This window comes from Acanthopagrus latus, chromosome 24 (assembly GCF_904848185.1).
Source record: "Acanthopagrus latus isolate v.2019 chromosome 24, fAcaLat1.1, whole genome shotgun sequence".
NCBI classification, from domain to species: domain Eukaryota; kingdom Metazoa; phylum Chordata; class Actinopteri; order Spariformes; family Sparidae; genus Acanthopagrus; species Acanthopagrus latus.
Genome location: NC_051062.1, coordinates 6,427,398 through 6,452,517, shown reverse-complemented (window position 1 = coordinate 6,452,517; position 25,120 = coordinate 6,427,398). Strand labels below are relative to the sequence as shown.

The following is a 25,120-nucleotide window of genomic DNA, read 5'->3' as shown; positions in this document are numbered from 1 at the left end:
TAATCCCAATTTTGGAGCATTTGCACATCATTCCAAGATGGCTGCCCCAAAGCTTACCTCATTGTCGCACCAGATAAAAAGTAAAACTAAATTAGCTTGAATCAACACTATCAAGGTTAATAATGGATTTTGTTTTAATGTAACCATCAGCAATGGGGAAAAATGTAATCTTAAAATTACAAGTCAAAGGCTGATCTAAATAGCTTTTCCCACTCAGCTGCTTAGAAATATGTTACTAAGTGCCAAGGAGGGATGAAACGGCAGTTTCACAGATGTCAGCATGAAACTAGGAATAACGTTTACTAAGCAAAGTTTTGACACTGAGCTTTGAGACACATAAGATACGTGAATATGAATTTTCGGTGACAGTAACTAATAATGGCCAGCTATCATTGTGGGGGGCGTTGAGAGTATGGTCATACGGTTTAACAGCCAACTCTGAGAATCCAAGCCTAGCCAAATTGGTTGCTAACAGATTACTTTCAACACTTGGTGAATCCAATATGTAGAGTCCAAATTTTAATCAGTAGACTTTACAATCTTTGGTTTTCTATCCCCCCCAAAGCAAGTGCGGCAGTCTGGAGTATGACATTATAATGACATAATGAGCCACAAGGATCCAGTGTTTTTGGAGATGGCAGGCATGAAAAGTCAGGATATCTCAGCTTCTACTGCAACATTTTCAACCATTCTTTTTCTCTGTACAAGAATCTGTCTCTTGCAAGTAGCCAAACTTTATAGAGAAGAAGCACTAACTTGCTGGAGGGACCCTTTAAAAGTGCAGAGACAGCATAACATCTGAATTGCTCAGTAATTTAATCTGGATGAGTCACCCATAAACAAACAGGTGGTAAAAACACCTGCAAATGCATGCCATCCTTGCTTTGTATCTGCAGGACGTTAAAAAGCCGTATGGCTTTATGGCTAGAAGCAAATTTGACAAAATTACGTACGGTATTTTAAAACACATCTGTCAGTTTTAGATTGGATATAGTTCAACAAGAAAACTCTTTGAGCATTAGGGTGAGAAGTCTTAAGCGCTGCCTGTGAGAGTAAACTGCCTGATGGAGTCCCTTTAGGGATCGTGATCACCTCCCCTTCATCTAAGGTAGAGAAAATATAGATTGCCTTTATCACACACTATTTATGCATAATCACTTAAGAATATGCTGAGCTTGGCTTTCCAATTCCCCCCCCTGCCTGCCCACGATATATGAGTCCCTTGGGGTACGCGTGATAGATTTTTAATCTCTTTCCTTAGGAGTCTTTATAATGTATATAGGGGTTCTAACCCCAAGGTATATTTCACAGTTTGTCATTAAAATAGTCATTAAAGAATATCATTGTTCAGCAGTTTGAGCGGGGTGGGGCGTGTGTGTGAGTGGAGCTGTTGTGGATAACAAGGTGCATATATTGTCTCTAGGACATACTCGAGCCCACATAGCCAAGCAACTTATACTCTTCTGGCAGTTTCAATGCGTTATAATGAGCCCCAGCCAATCATGAGGGCTAAAGGGGAACGCAAGGCCAAACGCAGGATAATCAGGCTAGTTGGACAGTTAGATCAAGGTGAAGGCTTGGAGAAAAAGGGGAGAAATCAGCTAACTGTGTGATGCAACAGAAGCTTCGGAGGTTTAATATAGCATATTCAGTCAATATGTTTGTTTATCCAGCCGCACCTGCCCAACTTCCTACTCACAGTACACCCAGTTCTTGCCTCTCATCACACGACCAAAGCACAGATTTGCAAGAGATTTCTCGTCCTGTCAAGCTGTTTCTAGCACTTCAGGTCCCTAGATCATCCCTGCAAAAACATATTCCTACTCCTCGGTTCTTTCAGCTGCAGTGTTGGAAACAACTGTCCTGAGTCCTTCCAAACAGATGAATAAAAGGACTATCGGAGCTCTAAGTCCTGCCTTGTGTTTCTCAGGGGTCTGGGTGGACGTCAAGATGATGACAGAGGTACTGATAGATGACCTCGGGCAAACAAGAAGCCAAGTCACTAATAAAAAGCACTCGAGGGGGTTGTAAACCAAAAGTCAACCAAAGGTTATCAACAAAAAGAAAACATTTTTTTTTTTTTTCTACAAGCAGAATCCCCCTCTCTGTGCCCCGCTATCACTCATTTGGATCTTATCCACTCCAGAGTCTGGATCCTGATGTAGAAGCTTTGAAAAGGAATGACAAATGGAATGCTAGAAACTATGGCATGGGATAACTAGACAGATAAAGGGGTAGCCCCAGGGCTCGACATCATTAGCTGCCAGTGCAAAGTATCTGCTGGATCTGTATAATTGGTCAAAGACTGTCTCGGATATTCAGGATGCATTGATGAATGATGTCAAAGCTCTGCTCGAATCAAAGTTCTTCATTTACAGACAATAAGCCTAAGAAGGCTTGATTTGATTTTTTTTTTTTTTTTTTTGGGGGGGGGGGGGTATAAGAGCCATCATTAGGGTATGACCCGGAGCAATGTAGAGCCACTCTGAAGCACTGTGGTGAGTGACTTACTGCTTTCATCAATGGGCAATGAAAGAATATGAATATTTAATTATTGTATATATTTTTTATGTCTTGTCAAGAATGAGATGGAGGCTGGCTGCAACTGTTATTACTCCACTGGGGAAATGGGGTCGCAATGGCAGCAGCATCCACAACAACTAAGAAGAAATATGTTAGTTATATGAAATATTCTTCCAACAAGCAATATAAATTGTGGTTGAACAGGAGCAGGAGCCTACGGCGCGCTCGCAGCACTGTGAGGCTGTACCTGCGGTGCTTTGAGCCGAATGCTACCATCGGCATGCTCATAGTGAAAATGAACAGCTGGTCTGTGAAAGGTTCCATTTCACATTGATCATCATGTTACTTCTGTACTCATGCTACTATAACATCTTGTTCTAGCATCTAGCATCATTGTGTAATTGGCACTTGCTATTGTCTTACTTTTAAACAACATTTATCCTGATAAAGTTCAGTAGGTGTTCTGTTTAAGAATGCAAAGAGAGGCTAATATTAGCTAACTAACAAATTTTAGATGTCTAACTGCACTGTGGCAAACAAAGTACCTGTGTCGTCTTTACTAATGCTATTATAACATTAGCATTTATTATTGTCACGCAGTTTTAACTTGCTTTTCTGTTCAGCAAGGGTTATATTGTCCCTTTAAAACACAAATTAGTCTAATCTGTTCAAGTTTATGAGGTGTTTGTCTGTTACATAATCCAAAGAGCAGCTGCATTCATGCTGGGAACATTAACCTAGTTGAGAGAATCCACTTTCCCCCCCCCTCGTCCTTTTTTTTTGAACAGAAATTTCAATGCTTGCTCGCACAATGCGGTGCTGAAAGGTTGCAGCGCTCGGATCATCAACCGTGAGATGAAAACATTTCAACTTTTAGCACAACACTGCCATACGATACTCCAAACAGGGCCCTCCAACAGTCGCATAGCAACAGCAGCTTCCACAGCCGGGGCTTCCTACATACAGTACATGTGTTTAGTGCTGCTTGTTAAAAAATGAAGCATCCCATGGAGGGCCAAGCTGATCTAATGCGACTATGACGCAGTCTACCAATACATCAATCCCCTTTTTTGGTTGCGCTTGTGTTGACCAGAGTGGACGAACCAAGGTGGATTCTCAGCCCTCGTGGCTGACCCAAATAGCTGCCTTCGAGGCGTCGAAATAAAACTCACGCGGCGGCGAAGACTCAGCCCGCGTTGCTTGTTGAGAGACTCACTGAATGAATTCTTTCTGATGTCTTCGTTCTTTCTTCTCTCCCCTCCCTGCTTGCCAACTGACATACTTTCTTTTAATTCATCAGCAGCATGGCGAGCGATGGAGGGGAGCGTGGGAGAGAGTAGGAGGGAGAAGGGAAGGATGGAGAGAGAAAGAAAGTGTGTTTTCAGCATCAAAAGACTGTCTTGGAGACTAGGGGGAATACACTGGCTCTTCGATGTGCTTTTTGATGATGCCTTTTCTGTTTTATGAACTCAATGATACACAACAGCGGCAGCGGTGTATTAGCCTACTTCTCCCCACCCCCCCGACTGTTCTTGCCCTCCGTCTCGTTCCCTCCCGTCATTCATTACGCGCACCTTCTCTCTCGTCATGACCCGTCTCTTATTTTGTAAGACATACTTTCCTGGCGTCAGCAAGGAGGCGAGGACGTACCGTACCAGACAACATTTTGATGGCTCACACGTACGAACAAACCCCTCCGAGTCCTTACAGGATAAACTTTTTCTTGAAGAGGCACAACACATCCCTCGAATCATTAAACATTTAAAAAGGGGGCTATTCCCCAAGTGTTCAATACTACAGAGAAAAACATGTCCTATTATGTATGACCCAGAAACAACTCACTAACATCTCAAGTCACATCTGCTCTCTGCAATAATCATTAAGAAAGAAACAGGCACTTTGGAGGTAGATTAAAGGGAATGCTGACCACTGGAGAGGACAGTCTCGCGCGGACCGGCTTCGAATTTGCGGCTATAACACACAAACCTGATTAATGTTATCGAACTGAACACGACTGCGTCCCTGCATCTGCAGTTGTACAGCTGTCATTGTGTCTCCGGAGAATACAGCAGTGTTAGGGTGTTTGATTTACTTGAAGACATCACCCGGTGTAAATTGAAGGCGTCTCATAAAGTAACACGGGCACGACAACACTTTTTTCGGGAGTGATTTTCATAAATATAATAAACTGTCAAATTGTTTTTGACAGGGGACCACACACTTATCCGCTAATCTCATATATCTGAAGGACACTTGTTAATACAAACGTTGGCCCAAACGTTGCATTTACTAGTTACCCCCAAAGTACACTTTAAAGCTGCCATACTCAATATGTGTATGTTAACTGTAGAATAAATGAATATGTGTAATGTGAAAGGGTTCTAACAGAGTAAACCCCCACAGAGTTCTTAACAAAAATGTCCCAGATTGCATCAGCATTACGGAGAGTTTTAGCATCTTTTAGCTCATTGTTTTGGCTTCGAACCTCACCGCTTTAATGTTTTGGTTCACTCCCACCACTCACCTGCATTATTTTCAACTTTTGTTCATTTCAAATACTTTCAAAAACCTGCTACTTGTTGCATTGTTTGTTTTTTCTCTATCTCATGCGTCATTTTGATCTGCAGCTTTCAGGTTTCCAGCACTTGATGGCTTTCAGACAAAGACAAACGTCTAGCCTGTGAACATACAGCATTTCGTTTTTGTGTCTTTTAGCTGATTGTTTCTCATTGGCAACATTTCTAGCTGCAGCTGCCAGTTGTGTCATGTGTTCACTTCAGCTCTAGGGAGTGATTCAGCGTCAGCTGTTTCTTATGAGAAAGCTTTCAAATCCAGCTGTGCACTGGCACTGGCATCACTTTCAGCCGCAGGTTTTCATCATCTGCCCAGCACTAGCCATCAGACAAAGTTCATTGTTAGCTCTTGAACATGGTAGAGCATTTAGCAGTAAAAGCCCCAGATATTTTTCCTCGGGGGTTGTTGTACACCAAATGTCTAATGTCTGTTTCATCGTTGCTCGTGGCTATGAACTAGATAAAGTGTTGGAACGTGCCAAAAAGTCTGCCGTCTGTTTTTTAATTCATTCAGACTGGACTTTGTGTCTAGCAGCCTACTGTTTACTGCTGAACCTTTAAGGTGTAAACATTTAAAATGTGAGGAAAAAACAGTTTCAACATTGACATCTATGTATTTTGTTGCAGAGATGCCAACTGAAACTAGCACTCTAACCAGCTAGCCTAACAAGCTCCTGCGCTGGCAGTAAAAAAACAACAACACTTCGCTGGTGCTCCGATCTCCCAGTCCAGACTGCTACCTAACTAGCTACAGTTAGCAGCCACTCTAGCGATATGCTGCCACTTATACATTTACATTTAGGGCATTTATCACATGCTTTTTGTCCAAAGCGACTTACAGTAATCAATTATACATTCATACACCGATGGCAATGGCTGCCATGCAAGGTGCCGACCAGCACATCAGGAGCAGTTTGGGGTTCAGTATCTTGCCCAAGGACACTTCGACATGCAGACTAGGGCAATCGAACCAATGACCTTGCGATAACAAGATGCTGGTTCTACCCCCGAGCCACAGCCACCAAACACGCCTATATGTTTTGAGTAATTACTCCAGTGACAAATTGTTTTGCACAGTACCTTTGATTTTTTAGAAATGTGAATCCTAACTGACCCACAACCCGACACCAAATGCTTACAAATCAAAATGGAGAAACAGTGAAGTAAGTAAAGGATTTAGGGAAGTGGCACAGGAGTGAAGATTCACATTCTGATGTCTGAGGCAGGGGCGAGAGCAACACTTCACATTCAACACTTAACTTGGTCAGAAGACAATTGTTGAACACACAATATGATAATATGGCAAAAAGGTGAACACTGGCTTTGGGGTCTCTTGAGTAATGAGGGACAAGCATGTATCTGTTCAGGGAAACACACCAAGGACAACTAGTGGCCAGGTGAGGAATAACAGGTTCTGATGGTTTTTAAATTGACTAAATTAACCCTGATTTAAAAAAAAATAAAAGTGTCTTATGTAACTGTAAGAGTCATAGCTGCAGGTTGTTACATTGTCAAACTGCGTATGAGACCTTGGTGCAGCAGTGCTGTCTGCTGCATGATGATACTTGATGAAAACCCCTTCACTTTGAGTATGAAAACACTCGATCTCAGACAGCTTCATTTATTCCAAATATTCAAGTCTATCTGAAGTTCTCTGGCATTAAACATAATTAGTGTATGGGACCACAGTTTCCTGAGTTTCATCTACTTGCACTCTGTCATTATGTGAACATCTCGCACTGCCAAAATCACCATCTTCAAAAAAAAAGTCACCCAATCTTATATTCTGATGTAGAGGAATAATTTACATCTCTCCTCTCGATTCATCAGTATCTTGTGGCAGATCACCCTCCGAAATAATGTTCCGTGTTTCATGAATTATTTTGAACGGATGACAGTATCGGATGAAATCACGGATGAAGCCACGTAGCCAGTTATTGGAGCGCACGTTCCCATTTCCTTTTGTTCAGATATCATCAGCCTGTCGTCCAATTTGTTCTCCCTCCCCGGCGACAGGAGCACTTCGGTTCCCCGGGCTCATTAATGATCGGAACAAAGTGAGCGGTGGCTGCCGGGGAGAGGTTTGTGTGTAGACACAAAAGTATCTTTGTTTTAAACGTAGCCATATATCTCGAAAAAGGTGAAAAGGTCAGTTTTTCTGTTGGTTTTGTTCCAGTTTTCTCTGCAGGAGACAAAGGATTCTAATTAAATGGGTCTTGATGTTTTAACTTTGCTCAGACTCACTTGTTAGGGGGCTAGCTGGTTGGCATGCTCACTTAAACATACATAGATGTCAATATATATATATATATATATCGACACTGTTATTACTTCAGGTTCTGTTGATAATGTTAGCTTATTCTGGTATATTATCAATAAAAAAAATTAAAAAAAAAACATTGCACCTTTAATTTAAAGACACAATAAAGCTGAGAAACAGAATACAAGCAGAGAAATGTTTTTTCTGACAAATCCAATGCATATTTCTGACTCATAAAAAGACACACGTTTAAGCATCACAAAAAAAAAAATGCATGATCATATTTGGATTCCATGAGTGTGTGTCATCATCTGAAGGAGAGGTGACAGCATGGTGAGAGAACAAATACAGCCTCATAATATAACTTTGTGTTTCCTGCCCTCTGCTGGATGCTGCGAGCACATACAGTACACATGCATGCACCTCACCCTGCATCTCCCCCACCCCACCACCCTCCCAATACAGATTCACACGCCCACACACTCATCTGCAAACACAGAGAGGCGTGTACTTGTGATTAATGCTCTCCGTTTCCACATTTCTTGTTAATTAGCAGCTGCTTGTAGCTCATACTGACGCTTATTTAAAAGACGTTTTATACAGCCTGTGTCGATAGAGCCATAGACGCCATAATTACGCGTTTAATTACTCTATGTTTGGAGTTTGCAGTGCACAGGGGCCAATTTCATGGACAGAGTTTCTGCTTGTTTACACTTTACAATTACTGCTCTATTCTCATGTACAGCCAGTGTGAGCGAGGTGGGCTGAACAGCAGCTGGATTCGCATCTTGGCAGCTTAGTCAGTATTCTTTAAAAATTGCATCGAATGATGAAACACGTATTCTGATGAAACAAGTGCATGCATTCATCTATAATGCATTCAGAGGCCTCATCGCATTGAGTGGTTAACACAGTCTTATTAGAAAGGTCTGCAATGATGCCTTTATTGACTTGAAACAAAAAAGGAATCTTCTGCACAGTATGTTATGGTCTTCAACAGAGAGAAGTATGCCAGCAAAGGGTTAGAACGACATAGACCAGTACTTCAGATGAATACACATCGGATGGGCTACTGTGTTTCGTGTGCAGCTTCTTTCAATCGGGATTCAAATCAAGTACCCAGTAGATTAAATCTTTGTTATTCACTGATCTAAACACTTAAAGTCTGAAATTTTCCCATAAACCTGTAACACTTACCATAAGCAAAATTCTAAATACATGGAAAATTAAGGTTCCAATGATAGAAAAGTAATGAAAGACTATTTACTTGGGTTTAAAAGGGGCTCTGTGTAACAATTTGTAGAAATGTACATGTATTAACAACTTTATTATTGGTCATATGTGAGCAAATTGAAATATGACATGAAAAATAAGCCTTCCCCGCCTCTCTCAGTTGTCTATACAAGCCTATGGACAAGTTGTTTAATGTGGCTGGACTATGGATTTCTTGGATGAATTCATCCATAGTCATAATCACAACATTAAACATGTGGTTCACATCTAATTTTAGCAGTTTGGTTAGTTTTAGACAACAAAACTGCTCAGTTAGGTTTGGGAAAAGATCATGTTTTTTGTTAAAGTATATAGATGTAGTTGCGTTACATATATTACCTGCGTTACTTGGAATTATATGATAAAAAATGTTAAGCATAGTCTGCTGAGGAAATACACACCCCTTCCCTTTGTCTGACTCTTTTTTAACTCCATACCCTTAATAATTTAATTCAGTCCCTAACATAAAAAATGACTCTTTGTGCTGTAAAGACTGATTTATGATCTCCTTTGTAAGCATGTATATGTAGCAGTCTTGGAAATATATTAAATTTCCCCATTTCCCCTCCTCTAATGCAATCTTCCCCTCCCGAAATATAAATTCCATCAAAACACACCGCAGCAAGGCAATTAAATTGCTGCTTGTAGCCTTGCAAAACCTAACAGATGTCTTCTCCTGTAATACACGACTCCATCAGGCTCGAACAAAACGCTCACCTCCAGTCAAATAGCTGTGCTTTCACAAGCATGAGAATGAGTCTGCCTCGCTGAAAAGCCGCTGCATCTGACAGAGACACCCACCGTTCCTTTACATAACACCTTTTTATAGCACCTATTTACCTTGAAATGATGTTGCCAAGTAACAACATCCTGATTGTGTGGTGTGTGTGTGTGTGTGTGTGTGTGTGTGTGTGTGTGGGGGTGGGGGGGGGGGGGGGGGGGGGGGGGGGGGGGGGGTGAGTGGGTGTTTGTATGTGTGTTCGCAGGTGTGTGTGTGTGCGTGTGTGTCAGTGATGGATGTTCTAAAGTGCCATTATAGGCTCGAAAAGTGGGGTTCTAACTGCAGCTGGGCTTTACTCTCACACAGGTCTGCTGCTTCAAAAAAGGCACAGGCAGGAAGTCATACATCACCACTACACATTAATCTTTAATGCTGCTAATGCCCGCCGACTTGCAAAGGGCAAAACACTTTATGACGCAGGATATAGCACCTGCTTTTTGTCATAGCACCTCACGTCTTTTTCCCATTTTTTTCCCCGCCCAACATCTTCCATCCTCTCCGTCCTTCTCTGTCTCAGTGCGAGCTGCTTAACTGATACATGTACTACAGTAATCCCCTTCTTAGCGAATGGGATTAATATTTAATTCAAGAAGAGCCTTTTATCAATACCTCGCTGTGCGTTCATCGTTCGCTCTGTTTAGGGTGGCTTTACCGCAGCTTTTGGCAAATTGGAAGAGCGGCAAGTGTATTAGTGCGATAGATCAGGTAGATAGGAGTGGAGGAACGTTGTTGGATCACACAGTGGAGTTCTTCCACAAAAGTGTCCACAGTTCTTTCTTGCAAAGTCCTGCGTTTGTTTGACCTATCCACCAACCCCAACATACATCAACCTAAGAATTATAGTCAAAAAACTTTATTTGCACCTGGGGGCAATCAAAATCCATCTGTCCCAACATCAAGGAACCGCAAAATCCATCAGCCCTCATAGTAGAACTGCAAAAATGTATGATTGATCCAATAGTCGATCAAAGGAAAATAAGCTGGCAGCGAGGAAGACGTTGATAGCACTCAATCTGTTCTTTGAGCTTTTATTTTGGTTGGAGCTAAATATTTAGTTTTGTCCATCATGGTGACAAACAGTTAGCATTAAGAGTTCACTTTTTTTCATAATCCAAGCACAGTGGGCTGAAGTCTGTCAACGAAGGGAAGTTGTAATAATTAGGGATGCGATATCCTAAATAGGCCTATTCAAAAAGGCCTATTTACAGCATACACAGTGATTTATATTGTTGTTGGTCAATTTTTCTTAACTTCCGTTTTTGGTGGAATCATCCAGTGAGCCAAATTAAAACCTATGGGGGCAACATTAGGCTGAATGATGAATTATTAAAATAATCAACAGATTAATCGATAAGGAGAATGATCAGTAGTTGAAGCCCTACATCATACCAGCATTTACCTTCAAAATGTACTATATCATCATTCCTATTATTCTAAAGACAAAATGTAGGTGTTTACAGCTTTATATTGGCTTCTGTAAACCATTTTTTTTTCACTCAAGCCATAATGTTTCCTGAACCTCTTTGTGCTTTATCCTTGAAACTCCGGTACTTGCATTCATAAAGGTACCAAGAGCCTATTATACCCTGATCCACTGCAGCGCTGATCCAGGATTAGCCCAGAGGCAAAAAACACATGACAGAGTAAACTTGAACAGGAGCTAAAGACACAAACCTGCCTCACTCTGCATATATATCCATAATAAACAAATGCACGGTGTATTATGCATGCCGTCTGCAGTCTGGGGATGGGGAGGAAAGTAAATATTGGATGCATAGGCAGTTTATCAAATCAGTGCTGAATGATGAAACAAAGTCCTCCGCGCACGCCGCAGCCCAGCGACTTACTTTGAACTTGATGGTTCTGGGTCAGCCTGTTGCTTCAGGCAGCGACTGCTTTATCAAAGAAGGTTTAATGAAATCACTAAAACAAACACATACAGGACGGCTCAACTTGGTTGATTGTGAAACAGCTGCGTGTTATTTCTCCCTGACGGTGAGCTGTTAATGTTGGCAACATGTTGAGGGCAAGAGCAAAAAAACATGAAATCCATCTGAGGTTATTCTCTGCAGGAATGGGCTGTTTTTTAAGAGCTCGCGGGGGTTCAGGACCTGATCTTTTCTAAGGTGCTAAACATGCAGAGGGACAGATCTCTTGGTATCTGGGAAAGGGATCGCCAGAGGGGCTTTACTGTATTATTTCTGGTGAGAGATCGTGGAGGTGAAATAGCATAAGAAACACTACCTGGTGAAGTGGCAAAGTTCTAAAAGTTTTCAGTATAAATCTGAGTGAGAATTAGTGAAGACATAAAGCTCAGATGTCTTCAACATATGTGACTGTGGGCACTGTAATAAGGGGATGATATGAGGGAGCAGATAATTACAGTGGGAAAGAAATGGCACAATGGTACATCAAAAATCACACTCAGCATTTCTTGTTGAGTGCCATTTTTAGCACATCTCAAGTAAATGATGTCCCCAGCAGCCCCGGTGTCAATGACACCTTTTCACCTTGCAAGTGTTATTTTTTTGTGACATACAATCAAAAAATCATCAAAATTTGACAGAGTGACTTGACTGCAAAAATTCAAGGAAGCCAATTACGTCAAAGGTATCAAGTAATGTGGACTTATGATGTAAAGTTGGGAAACTTTTCAGCTCAAACAACTTCAGTGCACTTTACTTGGTTATTCTGAAGTAATCTGATTCCTGACTTTTTCAGAGTTGAAAAAGTCATTTAAAAATGTACTGTTTTACATGTGAACTATGTATCACCATTTTGTTTCAATACACATATATGGGGGAAAAACGAAGTTAGTTGCAGCACTACAAAAATAAAAAATGAAAAAAAGAAAAATCATAAATAAGACTTCCAGTTTAAGTGGATGTAGACCTTGTGATTTGGTCCGAAGGCTCCTTGAGTCAGGATTAATCTATTAGCATGTTCTTATCTGCATCTTCTCAACATAAGAGATGGTGATATTACTCCAGGAAGGTTAAAAAACAAATGTTTATTCTGGGTTAAACATTCTTCGGTTATGGATTTTTGTCTGTATCATCATTCTAGTTTTGAATAAGTAAACTGCTATCAATTAACCCAGGTGAAATGGAAAAATAAGGAGTATTTCAAGTACCTCAGTAACAAGTCGCCATTGTGGGAAAACAGGAAATGGTAAAACAACAGCAGAATCTACCTAAACCTTAAAAACATTTATTGCCATCATGCCTCCATGAGGTTATACCAGACCAAGTAAGGCTGAGGCAACAAAACCTATTAGGTACTTTTCACTGCTTATAAATCCTGCTTTTATTATGTATTCATTCTAAAAGAACATTGTGTAAAAATGTAAAAGAGTCCACTGAGTGCAGAGATGTGTCCAAGGCCGGAGTGTTTTTTAACTGTGCTGCAGTGTGAGTTATGTCTGTGAAGCCGAGCTGATAGGCCTCCTGCCAAACTCTTCTCCTTGGCCTATTTTCTGCTGCTACCTTCAATAATTAACACTTAAAGAAAAATAAGAAAAACACAGCACATTAAAATACAACTCGCTTCGGGCGATGAAGGGATTATTTTGTGACACCCCACCCAAAAACTGAGTCATGCAAGATTATTAACCTGGTTTTAAACATCATGGAGATGATTTGGCAGTGGATATGTGTCATATTTGGGCTTTGGCTCCACCTAGCGGCTCACTGATTCACCGTTTCTGCATGCGTTTGCGTCATCGTGCTTCCTCAATCCGTGGAAATCCGCGATCGACTGCCTCAGTGTCAAGTCACGGGAGTTGGACTTAAATGCGGATGTGACGACATTCAGCCTTCAAAATAAAACGGCTATGTCATATTGAAAAGTTTTCTCGATGGATAATTTCAAGATAATGAGCAGCAAAAGGCTGTTATAGTAAAAAAAAAATAGTTCCACAAAAAGGAGTACGTCAGTCGAACAGAAATACACCAAATTCTAGTGGGATAAATACGCAAAGTAGCCAACAGCAAAGTTACTGTACAATTACCCTGCCTTCAAAGCCCCTCACCACAGAGGAGCCTGCAAGAGCACGCTTGTAACCATGGTAACAGAGGAAGCCAGATAACCAAGAGGGCTATCCAAAATAACACCAACAACATAAGCCCCGATTTTTCTGACCAATACAACTAAATAACCATCTACAGTAACCCATGTAACAAACAATATTCCTCACATCGCTGTGGACAAAGTCACAGGTATTCATTCAGGTTATCATCAACACCATGCTGCCTTTCTGAAGCATGAGTAACATTATTTCTCTAAACCAATTCAACCACTTTAGAGCGTACTGAACACAAACTAACATTATAACTGCCCGGTCACTTGAAAGACACTTTTGCTAACCAGTAGCCATAATGACAAAGCTAAACACCGGAGTTAGCATACAAGCTAACAAGCTAGATATAGCATAAAGCTACGTAGCTCGACTGCAACATCATATGGGGATATGCGCTGTTATGAGTATTACTGTAACCGTCACCTACATACCCTTGTGGTTAAAACACAGAATGAAACATAAATAAAGCAGGGGTCCTTACCTGTCCAGCAGAAAAGCAGCTAACTCTGCGCATCTCTTGAGTCTTACAAATCCCACGGCTCCTCCAGCTCTGAAATGATGCTCCGATATTTATTCTCGTTTTCTCTCTGGCTTGGTCCAATTCTTTGTTTTTACACTACATATCTGCGTCAGCTTACTTATTTCTTCTCTTTGACAGGGGCTATGGTGGGGCATTCTTCAGCTCTGTTGCTGTTCCACCATTGTTTACAGTTTGGACTTGAACTTGAACTATCTGACCAGGTGACAGCAGGCACTGCGCCTGCGCACTGCCCAGTATGGGGAAGAGGGGGCTGCCACAGCATATGTAGGAGAATGATTGACACTTCTCAGACACTCTCCTTGGCTCTGATTGGTTGTGTTGATCCTGGAGAGATGGATTCTTGCAAATCAAATTACAGCCAAGCGGAGCCACAGACAGCTGACCTGTATCTTTATTCTATTGTCAGATCAGGGTTTTTGCAAATACAACAAAAACATATTTACAGACTACATCTTAAACACGCTGCATAATAAGTGCTCATGGTACTTCCTGATAACACTTAAACAGGATACTTTTACTTAAGTAAAAGTTAAATATTCTGATGGCTGGTATTCAAATGTGATTTTTATTTAGCCAAACAATATTTAAATTTCCAAAGGTAGCAATGACTTTATTTTCTGGGTTAGTGAGAGTCATGTGAAGGAAATTACACTAATCAAAATGTAACTATTAACTTAACTTATGTGGAGTATATTTAAATTTCCTTCTTAGTAAAAACAAGATATCAACAACTCATTTTTGCAAGGTATGAATTGTTTTATCTCCTTAATGAGAAATTAGTTTTAAAAACTACTTAAATCTTAATAACTATTTGTTTTTACAAGGTAAGACTTATTTTCATCTCCTTCATAAGACATTCGTGAAATAAATACATAAATACAAATAACTAGTATTTGCAAGGTATGACTTGGTTTACCTTCAACTTATTTGGAAATTAGCAAAAAAAAAAACATTTTAAAGACAGAGCTCTTGAAGGTACAAGTTATTACGACTTAATTGCTCAGCACAGTGGCATTATTCCTGTTAAAAAAATGTGAAGCGTCTCATTTCAATACATTTTATTTTGAAGTATCACATCGGAAGTGTCGTGTGGGCAGATCAGCTTCACTCACCGCTGAACGTTTTACCGACAAGGCTGTTTTTCTAACCGAGCGCTCTGTAGGTTGCAGCCATTTGTCTCATCGCTCGCTGCACCCGATAACTGGCAGTGCTTGAGAACAAGTGTTTCCTGCCTTTGACTCAAACAAAGGGAGCGACGACAAAGTCAGTTCCCCCTCTGGTTCTCCTCGGCTGGCTCGCCTGCCAGCTGAACAAGCGTCGGGATGGACCCAGCAAGCCGATACCAAGTGGTGAGTCCGGGGCAAGAGGGGATCATAACAGCCGACTCCTAACGCGTTACCTCGGCCTGCCTGTGGCAGGAAGCGAGGCCTCGCTGACATTAAGACGCCGCCTAAGTGTTATTACACGATTATAAAGTGTTACTTCACGTAGACGTCTCGATAAAACGTCCTAGTTTGCCTCTGAGTTGTCACTTCTGTTGTGTTTTCTCTCAATTTATTTTCTACAATTGTTTTGTTATGGCTGCTCTCTTCTATCAAGCACTTCCGCATCGGCTAGGCTATCGTTAGCTAGCCTGTCAAAATGAATATGTCGGCCTTGAAAGTGAATATCCTAATACAATGTTTGAAATACACTAACGTAGGTATAGTTACTTGCCATTAAACCCATGTTAGGTTACACGGTGGTCAATAAATTAAAAGTTTAAAGTGTCGGCTAGTTTAGCTTCAAGCTAGTGTTAGCAGAGGGACTTTATAAGGTGGCTAATATTTGAATATGGTTATGTTTGATTCATTATTACTGAATGATATTAACATTTCCAAAACTGGCAAAGGCTTTGGTGTCTGGGCTAGTTAGAGTCATGTGAAGGACATTACACTGATAAAAGTTACTATTAACTTGATAACTTATGTTGGTTAAGTTTACATTTCCTTAGAAATAACCCGATTGAAAACAACTAATTTTTGTAAGGGATGACTTGTTTAATTTCCTTAATAAAAAATTAAAATAACAATATAATAATAATAACTATTCTTTTTACAAGGTACAGCATTATTGAAACAGATAAATAAGTAAAAATACGTAGTATTTACAAGGTAATACTCAATTTATTTTATTTTTATTAAAAAGGCCCTGCCCAAAGCAATGTAGAATGCCAGATACATTAAAAAAAATGTTTTAAAAAAAGGCACCCTCACAATGTTTTGGTTATGTAGGGTTAACCGCCATTGAATGCAGAGGTCGTTGCCATCCAACAATGGTGGCTGAGAAGTTTTTTGGAAAAAGCCGACCGACTGTTATGGCCAATTTGAGATAAAAGTCTGCTTTGTGCTCCCATTCCTGCAGTTCTGGCTTTGTGAGTGATAATCCCGTCGGGTTCAGCGGGAGCCAAAGCAAATCAGGATTGCGCTCCAACTTTTCAACCCTGACCAAAGTGCAGATTTCAACAATAATACCGTTTTTGAACAGAGGTTTGTTTGGTATTACTCATATACTGTGTTGTTTAACTTATTCAAGCAGCGCCATCTTCATTTCATTATGCCCAAACTTGTTCACTTCACATTTTTTCCCTCTTTCTTCTCAAAATACCGATTTCTACGAGTGTTGGCACGGCAGGCTCTGAGCAGGCCTGCACACGTTTCGGGTATATCTGGACACCCGAGGAGGCTTGTGGCTATGTTGTTAAGATCTTATGTAATCGCCTGTGCAGTGTGCGTGGGGGTGTGTTACGCTTTGTCCTTGAGTCCGAGCCAGTCGTCGGACGCTCATTCACTCACTGCCTTCTGTACATCGACCCGGTGCTTTTGGGCCTCAACGAGGTGGCTTAAGCTCTCCTTATTACTCACATGTGTGACTTCTCAGTTATCGACCTGCTGACGTCAGGTTGTTATTACAAAGGGTGTTTCCCCACAACAAGAATACTGCCATTACGTAGGAGAAAATGTGAAATAAAAGACCTGATTTTTGATCGTCTCAAACACATCATTATGGAAATAAAAGGCTTTCAACCCACGAGTAGTCCGAGCTTAAAACTGAAACTAAAATCGCCTGCAGCAGGGAAACGTTTTTCACATGCCGTCCTCGATGAAAGTATTTGACTAAAAAGTTAAAAAGCAGGAGGTTTATGATGTTTGGTGCCTCATCATCACAAGCCAGCAGAACAACAGTATACTGTTTCATTCTAACCGGGACCTCGTGTTGTGCCCTCATTTTCGGAAATCTAGTCTTATCAACCGTCACTTAAATCCTCCCTTGCTTGCGCTGCTCAGAAATGTGTTTTTTTACGGCTTGGAGGAAGTTGAACATGCTCAGCCACATTGAGTGCATAGTAGCAGCAAGACGCATGATCCGACTGTTGCTGTTATCTGTTAGTGCTGGGTAATGAAGCGTTCTCCTCGGGGCGAGTTACCAGTGAATAAACCATAAACCTACCCCATGTGTGTGGTGTGGATAATTTAACTGGATTACAGGATTACATAAGAAAAACAGCATTTTGTTACAGTAGTTTTTCAGTTCTCTTAGTCCTGCCAGATAGAGCACAAGGTTACACAAACGGTTGTTGTTGTCCGTCTGGGTGAAAGTTAAGTTTCTCAAGGTCAGAGAAGGTGAGGAGGATTCACGCCCTCGCTTCACGGAGCCACATTTCCCACCAGCCACCCTGTGACCACCATGTTCCATTGCCCCTCTGTAATTTCAGTAGGCATTTGGCTCTTTGCTCTGACAAAAATGAATGTACTTAAGCCAGAACCTAACTTGCTCAGCTGTAGCTGGGGGGACGCTCATTAACTGATTACATATCTGTATCACTTTTCCAGAGACCTTCCTGTTGTTGACACACAGATGCAGCCCTCCCCTCTCCATGCTCACGGTGTCAAACATTCTGCTGAGGGCAAACGCTCTGATCATGCCCAGCAGACATACGTACACAAACCAGGCATTTTATTTCAAGCACACTCTTTCTAATAGCACAAGATGAGTTGTAATCCTGCATTGACTACTTCACAACAAAAGCTGCCCCAATGTGAAAACAGGAAACGTTGTGTGTGCGTTAGCAGAAAATTCATACAGCTGTCATACGGCGTGAAGAAACTGAGCTGGTCTACTCCTTCATGTTTAGGTGGGCAGTTGGAATCCACTGTGGGAATGGCAGACACCACCACTACCAATAAAAACAACTTTACAGAGAGTTTTTGGCTGCAAGAAAGCGAGGAAAGGCTGCAAGTAATCACTCCAACAAAGAACAACTAGACAATAAGTTCTCTATGAAGAAAAAACTTGCTGAGGAAATTGACCATGACAATGAATAAAGATTCTGGGAAGAATGAACCATGTGCTGTGAAAGATTATCCTGTTACATACTGCCTGTTATTATAAGTTGTTATGTCATCCCACTCATTCAACTCGAAAATAAATGAAAAATAAGTTAAATAAAAAATAAACAGTTCTGCCTGAGCCACGTTTCGTGCCAACGACTAAAAACAGATGCAGAGCTCACTTGGTTACGTAATAACTAGCTGATATCGGTGTTGCTTTCAGGAAACGGTGCTGAACACCAGCTTCACTTTGTTGTTATCAGAGCTGCAACTAACGTCATCACTGATTATTCTGCTAGTTATTCTTTTTATCTGATTCGATGTTTAGTCTAAAAAATGTTCACAGGACCCAATGTGACATATTCAAATTGATCTGTTGTCAAACCAGCAGTCTAAAACCCAAGGACTTTCCATTTGCTGTCACAAATGGCAGAGAAAAGCAGCAAAGCTTTGCATTTAAGAAGCTGGAACTAGCAAATGTTTGACAGTTTTGCTTGGAATGACTAAAATGATTTAATCGAATAGTCAGAAACTAGTTTTCTTAACTTTCTTAACTTATCCTTGCAGCCCTAGTTTTTATTTTTATCAAAGTGGGAGCTACCATCACACAATCTTACATGCCAACTCACAAGTAGTGGCTTCCATATTTTATGGCCGTCTTCACAAGGCTCTGCTTTTCTCAGCCGAGCAGAAAGTACAAGATTGATGCCAGCTTTAGAAATTTGGAACAGTGCGAACATCCCCTGGAGCGGCCTCACTTTTTGGCTGACTGATCAGCTGATCTGCTTGTGTCTCATCCTCTATTCCAGTTGCACAATGAGGATGACTCCTCGGAGGCTTCGACCAGCGAGCAGCAGCCGTGCACTTCTGCCACAGCTCAGGCCGGTACATCCAGCAGCCAGGGCCAGAGTCAGGCCGGCCAGGCGTCTGCCGCCGCGGCAACAGCAGCAGCTGGGGAGGCATCGGGGTCGAGGACTCAAGGGGATGCCGAGGCACCTCCACCTCCTTATGCCTCCATTGAGCTGGGCGCAACAGCTGCAGCACCCGGTATGTGCAATAGGAGTCTTTCACATCTCTCTAACAGTTCTTTTTTTCTTAGCAGCACATTTATTTTTCCACAGTGTGGGTTCATGCTTCCTAAAATAGCGAAAGCAGCAAAACTGTGGCGTTTTCTGGCAGTTGTCTGTCTGACTCTTGAGTCAGTGCTGATTTCCATGACAGCATTACCACATTATTGGCAGCTGCTTAGCTACATACTGTACGCGGTCCCCTTTTTTCTCCTTTTATAACCAAATCTTCTCCTTCTCCCACAGAGACTAGTTTCCAAGGTGACTTCCCTGTGCCTCCGCCCTACAGCGTCGCCACATCACTGCCCACATATGACGAGGCGGAGAAGGCCAAAGCGGCCGCCATGGCTGCCTCCACTGTGGACGTGATGCCACGGGTGAGTTCAAACACTCACACACATACTATTTTTTTTTAAAAGTATTTTTTTGGCCTTTTTTGATAGTACAGCTTGAGGAGTTGGACAGGAAACAGGGAAAGAGATGGGGAGTGACACGCAACAAAGGGACCCGGGCCGGGAGTCGAACCCGGGTCCGCTGCAAAGCCTCGGCACATGGGTCGCGCGCGCTACCGACTGAGCTATGCGGCGCTCCACACATACTATTTTTGTGGTCTGTCCCTATACATGCATGTCCAGTGGATGGAGGTTTACCTCAAAGCGTGCTGCATTGCAACTACTTCACCCTCTTTGACATGAAAGAACCAAGTAATTGGTAGTAATCAGTCATGAGTCAGACACTGACTCAACTCATTGTGTTGTAGGCGTGTCTGTTGCTGTGTATTTTTAGCCAAACTTATCAGCTGTTTGTGTGTGTGTGTCTACGTCAGGATGACGAATTCCCCCCCAGAGACGATTTCAGCGACGCTGATCAGCTTCGAGTTGGGAACGATGGAATCTTCATGTTGGCCTTTTTCAGTAAGTCATGTTAACATTTTTAACGCTTCTGTTGAGAAGGCAAAAACCTGTCAACATATGACGCTTGATTATAATAGCAAGATGGTTTCTGATAAGTATAGTGTATTTCATAGATACCTTACAAGGTTGTCTCTGATTGTTTTTGTCTCTCAAACAAAAGGGGAAATGTTGTTCTATGGAACATCACAACATGAAACAAGGCCACAATTGAAATGATTATTATCCTATATTATCCTGTGTTTACCTTTTCTTGAAGTTGTCCTAATCAGACTGTCTTTAAAAAAACACTCAGCAAAATGTTTGCTTTTATTTTGAAAATTCTCCAGCCTTTCTCAAATCATGTACATAATCAAATGTATGGCAGGGCTAAATAAGAGCATAGTGTTTCTTTTGCTTGTTGTAAAGCAAAAAGCTAAAGTCTTGTCAAATGTTCCCCCCGCCAGTGGCCTTCCTGTTCAACTGGATCGGATTCTGCCTGTCCTTCTGTCTGACCAATACCATCGCAGGGCGCTACGGAGCCATCTGTGGCTTCGGCCTTTCCCTGATCAAATGGATCCTTATCGTCAGAGTATGTACACGGATTGCTTTTTTTCCCAACAGGGCTTTGACAAAGTTGAGAGAGTTTGGAAGATGCTTGATTGGAACGTTTAGGTTTTCAAGGTTAGGTTCTACATTTTTTTTAATTAAATTGCTGAATGTCTTTTCCTTTGTGTCCAGTTCTCCGACTACTTCACTGGCTACTTCAACGGTCAGTACTGGCTCTGGTGGATCTTCCTGTTGCTCGGTGAGTGTTTGGCAGTAACTGTTGCATTATATTACAGTCTCAAATGGAGATCTCTGCTGTGGGTTGACCCGTGTTTTCCCTTCCACAGGTCTCCTGCTGTTCTTCAGGGGCTTCGTTAACTACCTAAAAGTGCGCAACATGTCAGAGAATATGGCCACCTCGCACAGAACGCGCCTCTTCTTCCTCTATTAAATAGGTAAAATCTCCTCTGAAAGCCCATGAAGCCTGAGAAATCTATATTCCTCCCTGCTCTAATGACTTCATTTGATTTCCCACAGGTTTCCACGCCATCACCATTCCTTTCCAATGTGACGTTCCTTTCTCCCCCGCCCCCCCCTCGAATGACCTGACCGAGAAGTCTTGCAGTGAAGAGAGGAGCCGGGGGAAGGAACGAAGGAAAGAAAGTATGGAGAAAGCGATACCAGTCTCATTAAAAGCATAACACGACTCACTCTGAAGCCTCCACTTCTAAACCGAGCCAAAAAAAAAAGAAAAACAAGTCTTTGATGATCAGATCTCTTCCTTGGCTTTGTTTTTTGTTTTCATTTTCCTTTGATTCAAAGCTTTTTCGCTGCTCTAGGGTCGTGTGAAGAAAAAAAAAACGGTATGTCACGTCTCTCGGGAGTAGGAGTGCGCTTAAGATACACCACCTTCGTTACCTGAGGCAAACACTTGGTATAAACAGGAGAGGTACAAAATGAAATATGAAATAAAAGCACAATGAAACTATTTTAATGAAACAGTGTCTTAAATCAAAGGCAACTAAGCTATGATATTGCTTCCTCTGGTGGACGAATAGTGACGGCAGTGTTATCAGCTCATGATTCATTTAGAAAATCATCTTGTCTCTAAGGAAGCATTTTAAATGTTCAAAATAGAAAACGTGTAGGACGTTGAAACCTGCTCCAAAGCATTTGATATTCAGATTTTCCCTCCGACTTTGCCACAAAAGTGCACATCAAACTATACATCGTCAGCGCTAGTTCTGCCATTCCACTATTCAATTTCAGGGTGTTTCGAGCAAGTCTTACTTTAACCGCGATGTAGCATTTTTTTACGCCCAAGTTAGCGCTCGCCTCGGCCAGACTCCACCTACTGGAATCTCAGCCCTTCCGATCTTAATAAAGCTTAAGTAAAAAGCAGAGGCAAGATTAAAGATGTTCTCGTCTTAAGGCGCTTAACTGTGCACGTGTGAGGAAATCCAAAAATGTGCATTTATCAGTTTACATATCAAAAAACCCTGATGCGTTTAGTGTTTTAGACTCCCACTGACCTTTTTCTTTGCTGTGACCTAGAATATGCAACAAGACAGGAAACAGGTTATCAGTTAAATGAATCCGCGACAACTGGAATGATCCGAAACGGGACACAACTATATCTCCGAGCAATTAAGCAAACGCTTCAGATTAACCAACCAAAAGCAGATCATAGGCAGTCGGTAAAATGCATTTTATTTACCAAAAAAAAGTAGTAAATTTTCTCCTTTCTTTGCCTTTTAGTGATTATTGTCATGCTCACCTGACCTATGCAGTACAAATGCTCGTGGATCATCACACTCTGAGCAGAGGAGGGCTACATGTACCGCTGCACCGGTTGGCACTTTCTCCATTTGAATCAAAGAAAAACGAAAAGAGTGTCTCAACAACCGAAACCAAAACTTCATTCTCTCCTCAATCGCAGTCTTTTTGAGGTTTATCACAACACAATCTCCTTGTTCGCCTGTCAAGCATGATAAACAGCCCTTTTCCCCCCGTCCCTCCATTACTCTGCACTGACCACTGAAAACGCCCAATGAAAAAGCATCTTCAAGCTTGGATAAATCAGCGTTTTTAGGCCACAGGTGCTCCATCCCGATCGGAAAAGAAAGACAGGGCAGTGGCCGAGGGTCAGCCCTGCTGCGGTGCTGTGGGAGTGGAGCTGATAATCAGCATTTTACATACAGTGCAGTAGCTGCCGCGTGCCAGGCTCGAGTTAGACTCTTTGAAATTAAAGTATGCAACTTAGTTCTTTGTAACGACATACAGTAATTATGGATGTAAAAGTAGTCGAATAGTTTAGTCATCAGAGATCAGGGTCGGTCCAGAGTGAGGTGCTGGTTAATGCGCGGCGGGATCACAGAGAAGATTAAGTTATGTGTGTGTGAACGTGGGTGGGTGTGTGTGTGTGTGTGTGTGTGTGTGTGTGTGTGCGTGTGCTGTACACACCTGCCGACAAAAATAATTTTAATAATCCGTAAATCAGAGAGTGCGATGCAATAAAAATCAAATATAAATGTGACCGGTTGTGCATGTTGTGCATGAGTTAGCAAAAAGCCAACACGCGGATCTCTCTCTGGGATTTCCTCTGATTTAGATTAGACTCAAAATGTTCTTTTTTTTTTTTTTACGGAGCGAGGAATTGTGAATTCTGTGATGTATCCTCCTATCGGGTACGCGGTGGAGAAAAAAAACAACCTTTTTAATCATCCGACTATCTGAAATATACGTTTCTCGCGGGGTGTAACGGCGATGAAAGACAGGGGACACTGTCCCGCGCGAATGAGAGTATGAGACGTGCTTTTTGATTCTTAAGTCATCCAGAAAATGAGATGTATATACCAGCTTATGCCAATTCATAATATTTGCACTTTGAAGAACTTCTGTACAGTATGATTTGTGAATCTGCTTAACTTGGTGTGGCGGATAGAGAAAATGGAAAAAAAAAAATAATAATAATAATAAAAAAAAAGTTAGCCATCCAAGTTTTTAACTGGAATTCTTAATCATCCCAAATGGATAATTTGCCTTTTGCACTTTTTATTTTTTCAAAAATGATAAAGTTGTTATTGTGTGTCTTCGCTTTTAGCCTAAACTGTGACAGCATAGTATTGCCCGATTTCCTTTTTTTTTTTTTTTGTTAAAGCTCTTCTTTCTTTCTTTCTTTTTCACTCTGGTCATATCCCACTTAAGCCTCTTTCAGCAATATCAAGATCTTTCAGCCAATTTAAAGCTCAGCTGCATGATTTATCCACCTGAACGAGTGGGGTAATATTAAAAATTCATCTAGTACAGATACATTTCTTTGTTTGTAAATAAATGAAGAAAAAAATGAGATGGCAGCCATATTTTTTTTTTCTTGTTGTAACATCCTCTGAAAACAGTTGTCATGCATTTGATCATAACTGGAATTAAATTGACAGATGAGGTCTAGCAAAAATGCCAATAAAGTTCAAAAGCCTGCCAATATGTTGGATTTCTGTTTCTGTTTTTTTTTTTCTTTTTTTTTATACTTCAAGGGGCTCTATGCAACACTTTGTAGCAATTTACATGTATTTATCACTTTCTCATTGGCCATATGTAAGCAGATTGTAGCTTGACGTGAAAAATGGGTACGAGGCTTCCAGCACAACAGTTCAACAAGAGCCCCTTTAAACCTCGAGTTACGTCTCTGTTTTAACATGATACAGAGCCTGTTTACTGCTTTTAGTGCCGAATTCACAAGAACACCCAAATGATTAAAAATTGGTTGTTGGTGGTTAAAAAAAGCTTGAAAAATTGTTTCCTGTCTTGACAACACATAAAATTGAATGTTTTTTAAGGGAACCTGGGGACTTTTCCATAGGTGGCAAAGAACAGCTGCAAGATGGTGGCAGGTAAGATGCACCTCAGACACGGAACAGTGGAGGCAGACTGCTACAACAAAACCATGAAAAGCTGATGTTTTTATGAAGGAAAAAAGAAAGCACTCAACAACTCACAAAATCCAGAAATTCGTAAAGGGAGTCTGGGTATATTGCGTTCACTGGTTTAATGGTGAAATCGGTTGAAACACAGAGTCTGTTCTCATACATCTGCTGCGTATCTTTCCAGGGGAGAAAGCCAGAACATTGATTTGCATTACAGTGAAGAGAAATTGGAGTTTTTTTGTGTCTTGGACAACTTTCTAATACTTAAGTCTGGTGAAATATAAAAGTAGTGT

The 25,120-nt window shown here is 41.3% G+C and overlaps 2 protein-coding genes across 10 annotated transcripts in view; one reads left to right on the top strand and one right to left on the bottom strand.

The window, feature by feature from the left end:
* Positions 1-14,242, bottom strand: part of LOC119015471 (gamma-aminobutyric acid receptor subunit alpha-5-like) — a 184,128-nt gene extending 169,886 nt beyond the window's left edge. For all 9 annotated transcript variants that reach the window (XR_005073356.1, XM_037091463.1, XM_037091462.1 and 6 more), the window contains exon 1: positions 13,969-14,242. The gene's annotated coding sequence lies outside the window, so the exon portion shown is untranslated. The remainder of the gene's footprint in view (positions 1-13,968) is intronic.
* Positions 14,243-15,133: 891 nt separating this feature from the next.
* Positions 15,134-24,387, top strand: ndfip2 (Nedd4 family interacting protein 2). Its single transcript, XM_037091430.1, has 8 exons — positions 15,134-15,377; positions 19,208-19,445; positions 19,712-19,842; positions 20,292-20,379; positions 20,823-20,947; positions 21,097-21,163; positions 21,252-21,359; positions 21,442-24,387. Exons 1-7 carry the CDS (start codon positions 15,351-15,353, stop codon positions 21,353-21,355), a joined length of 780 nt encoding a protein of 259 aa, XP_036947325.1. The 5' UTR covers positions 15,134-15,350; the 3' UTR covers positions 21,356-21,359; positions 21,442-24,387.
* The last annotated feature ends 733 nt before the right edge of the window (positions 24,388-25,120 follow it).

What these genes read in the sequence shown, in the direction of transcription:
- ndfip2 (XM_037091430.1), top strand. Translation starts at nt 15,351, where the DNA reads ATGGACCCAGCAAGCCGATACCAAGTG. An exon ending in CAGCAAGCCGATACCAAGTG is followed by an intron (nt 15,378 to 19,207) that starts GTGAGTCCGGGG and finishes CCTCTATTCCAG; the next exon opens with TTGCACAATGAGGATGACTC. An exon ending in CGCAACAGCTGCAGCACCCG is followed by an intron (nt 19,446 to 19,711) that starts GTATGTGCAATA and finishes CTTCTCCCACAG; the next exon opens with AGACTAGTTTCCAAGGTGAC.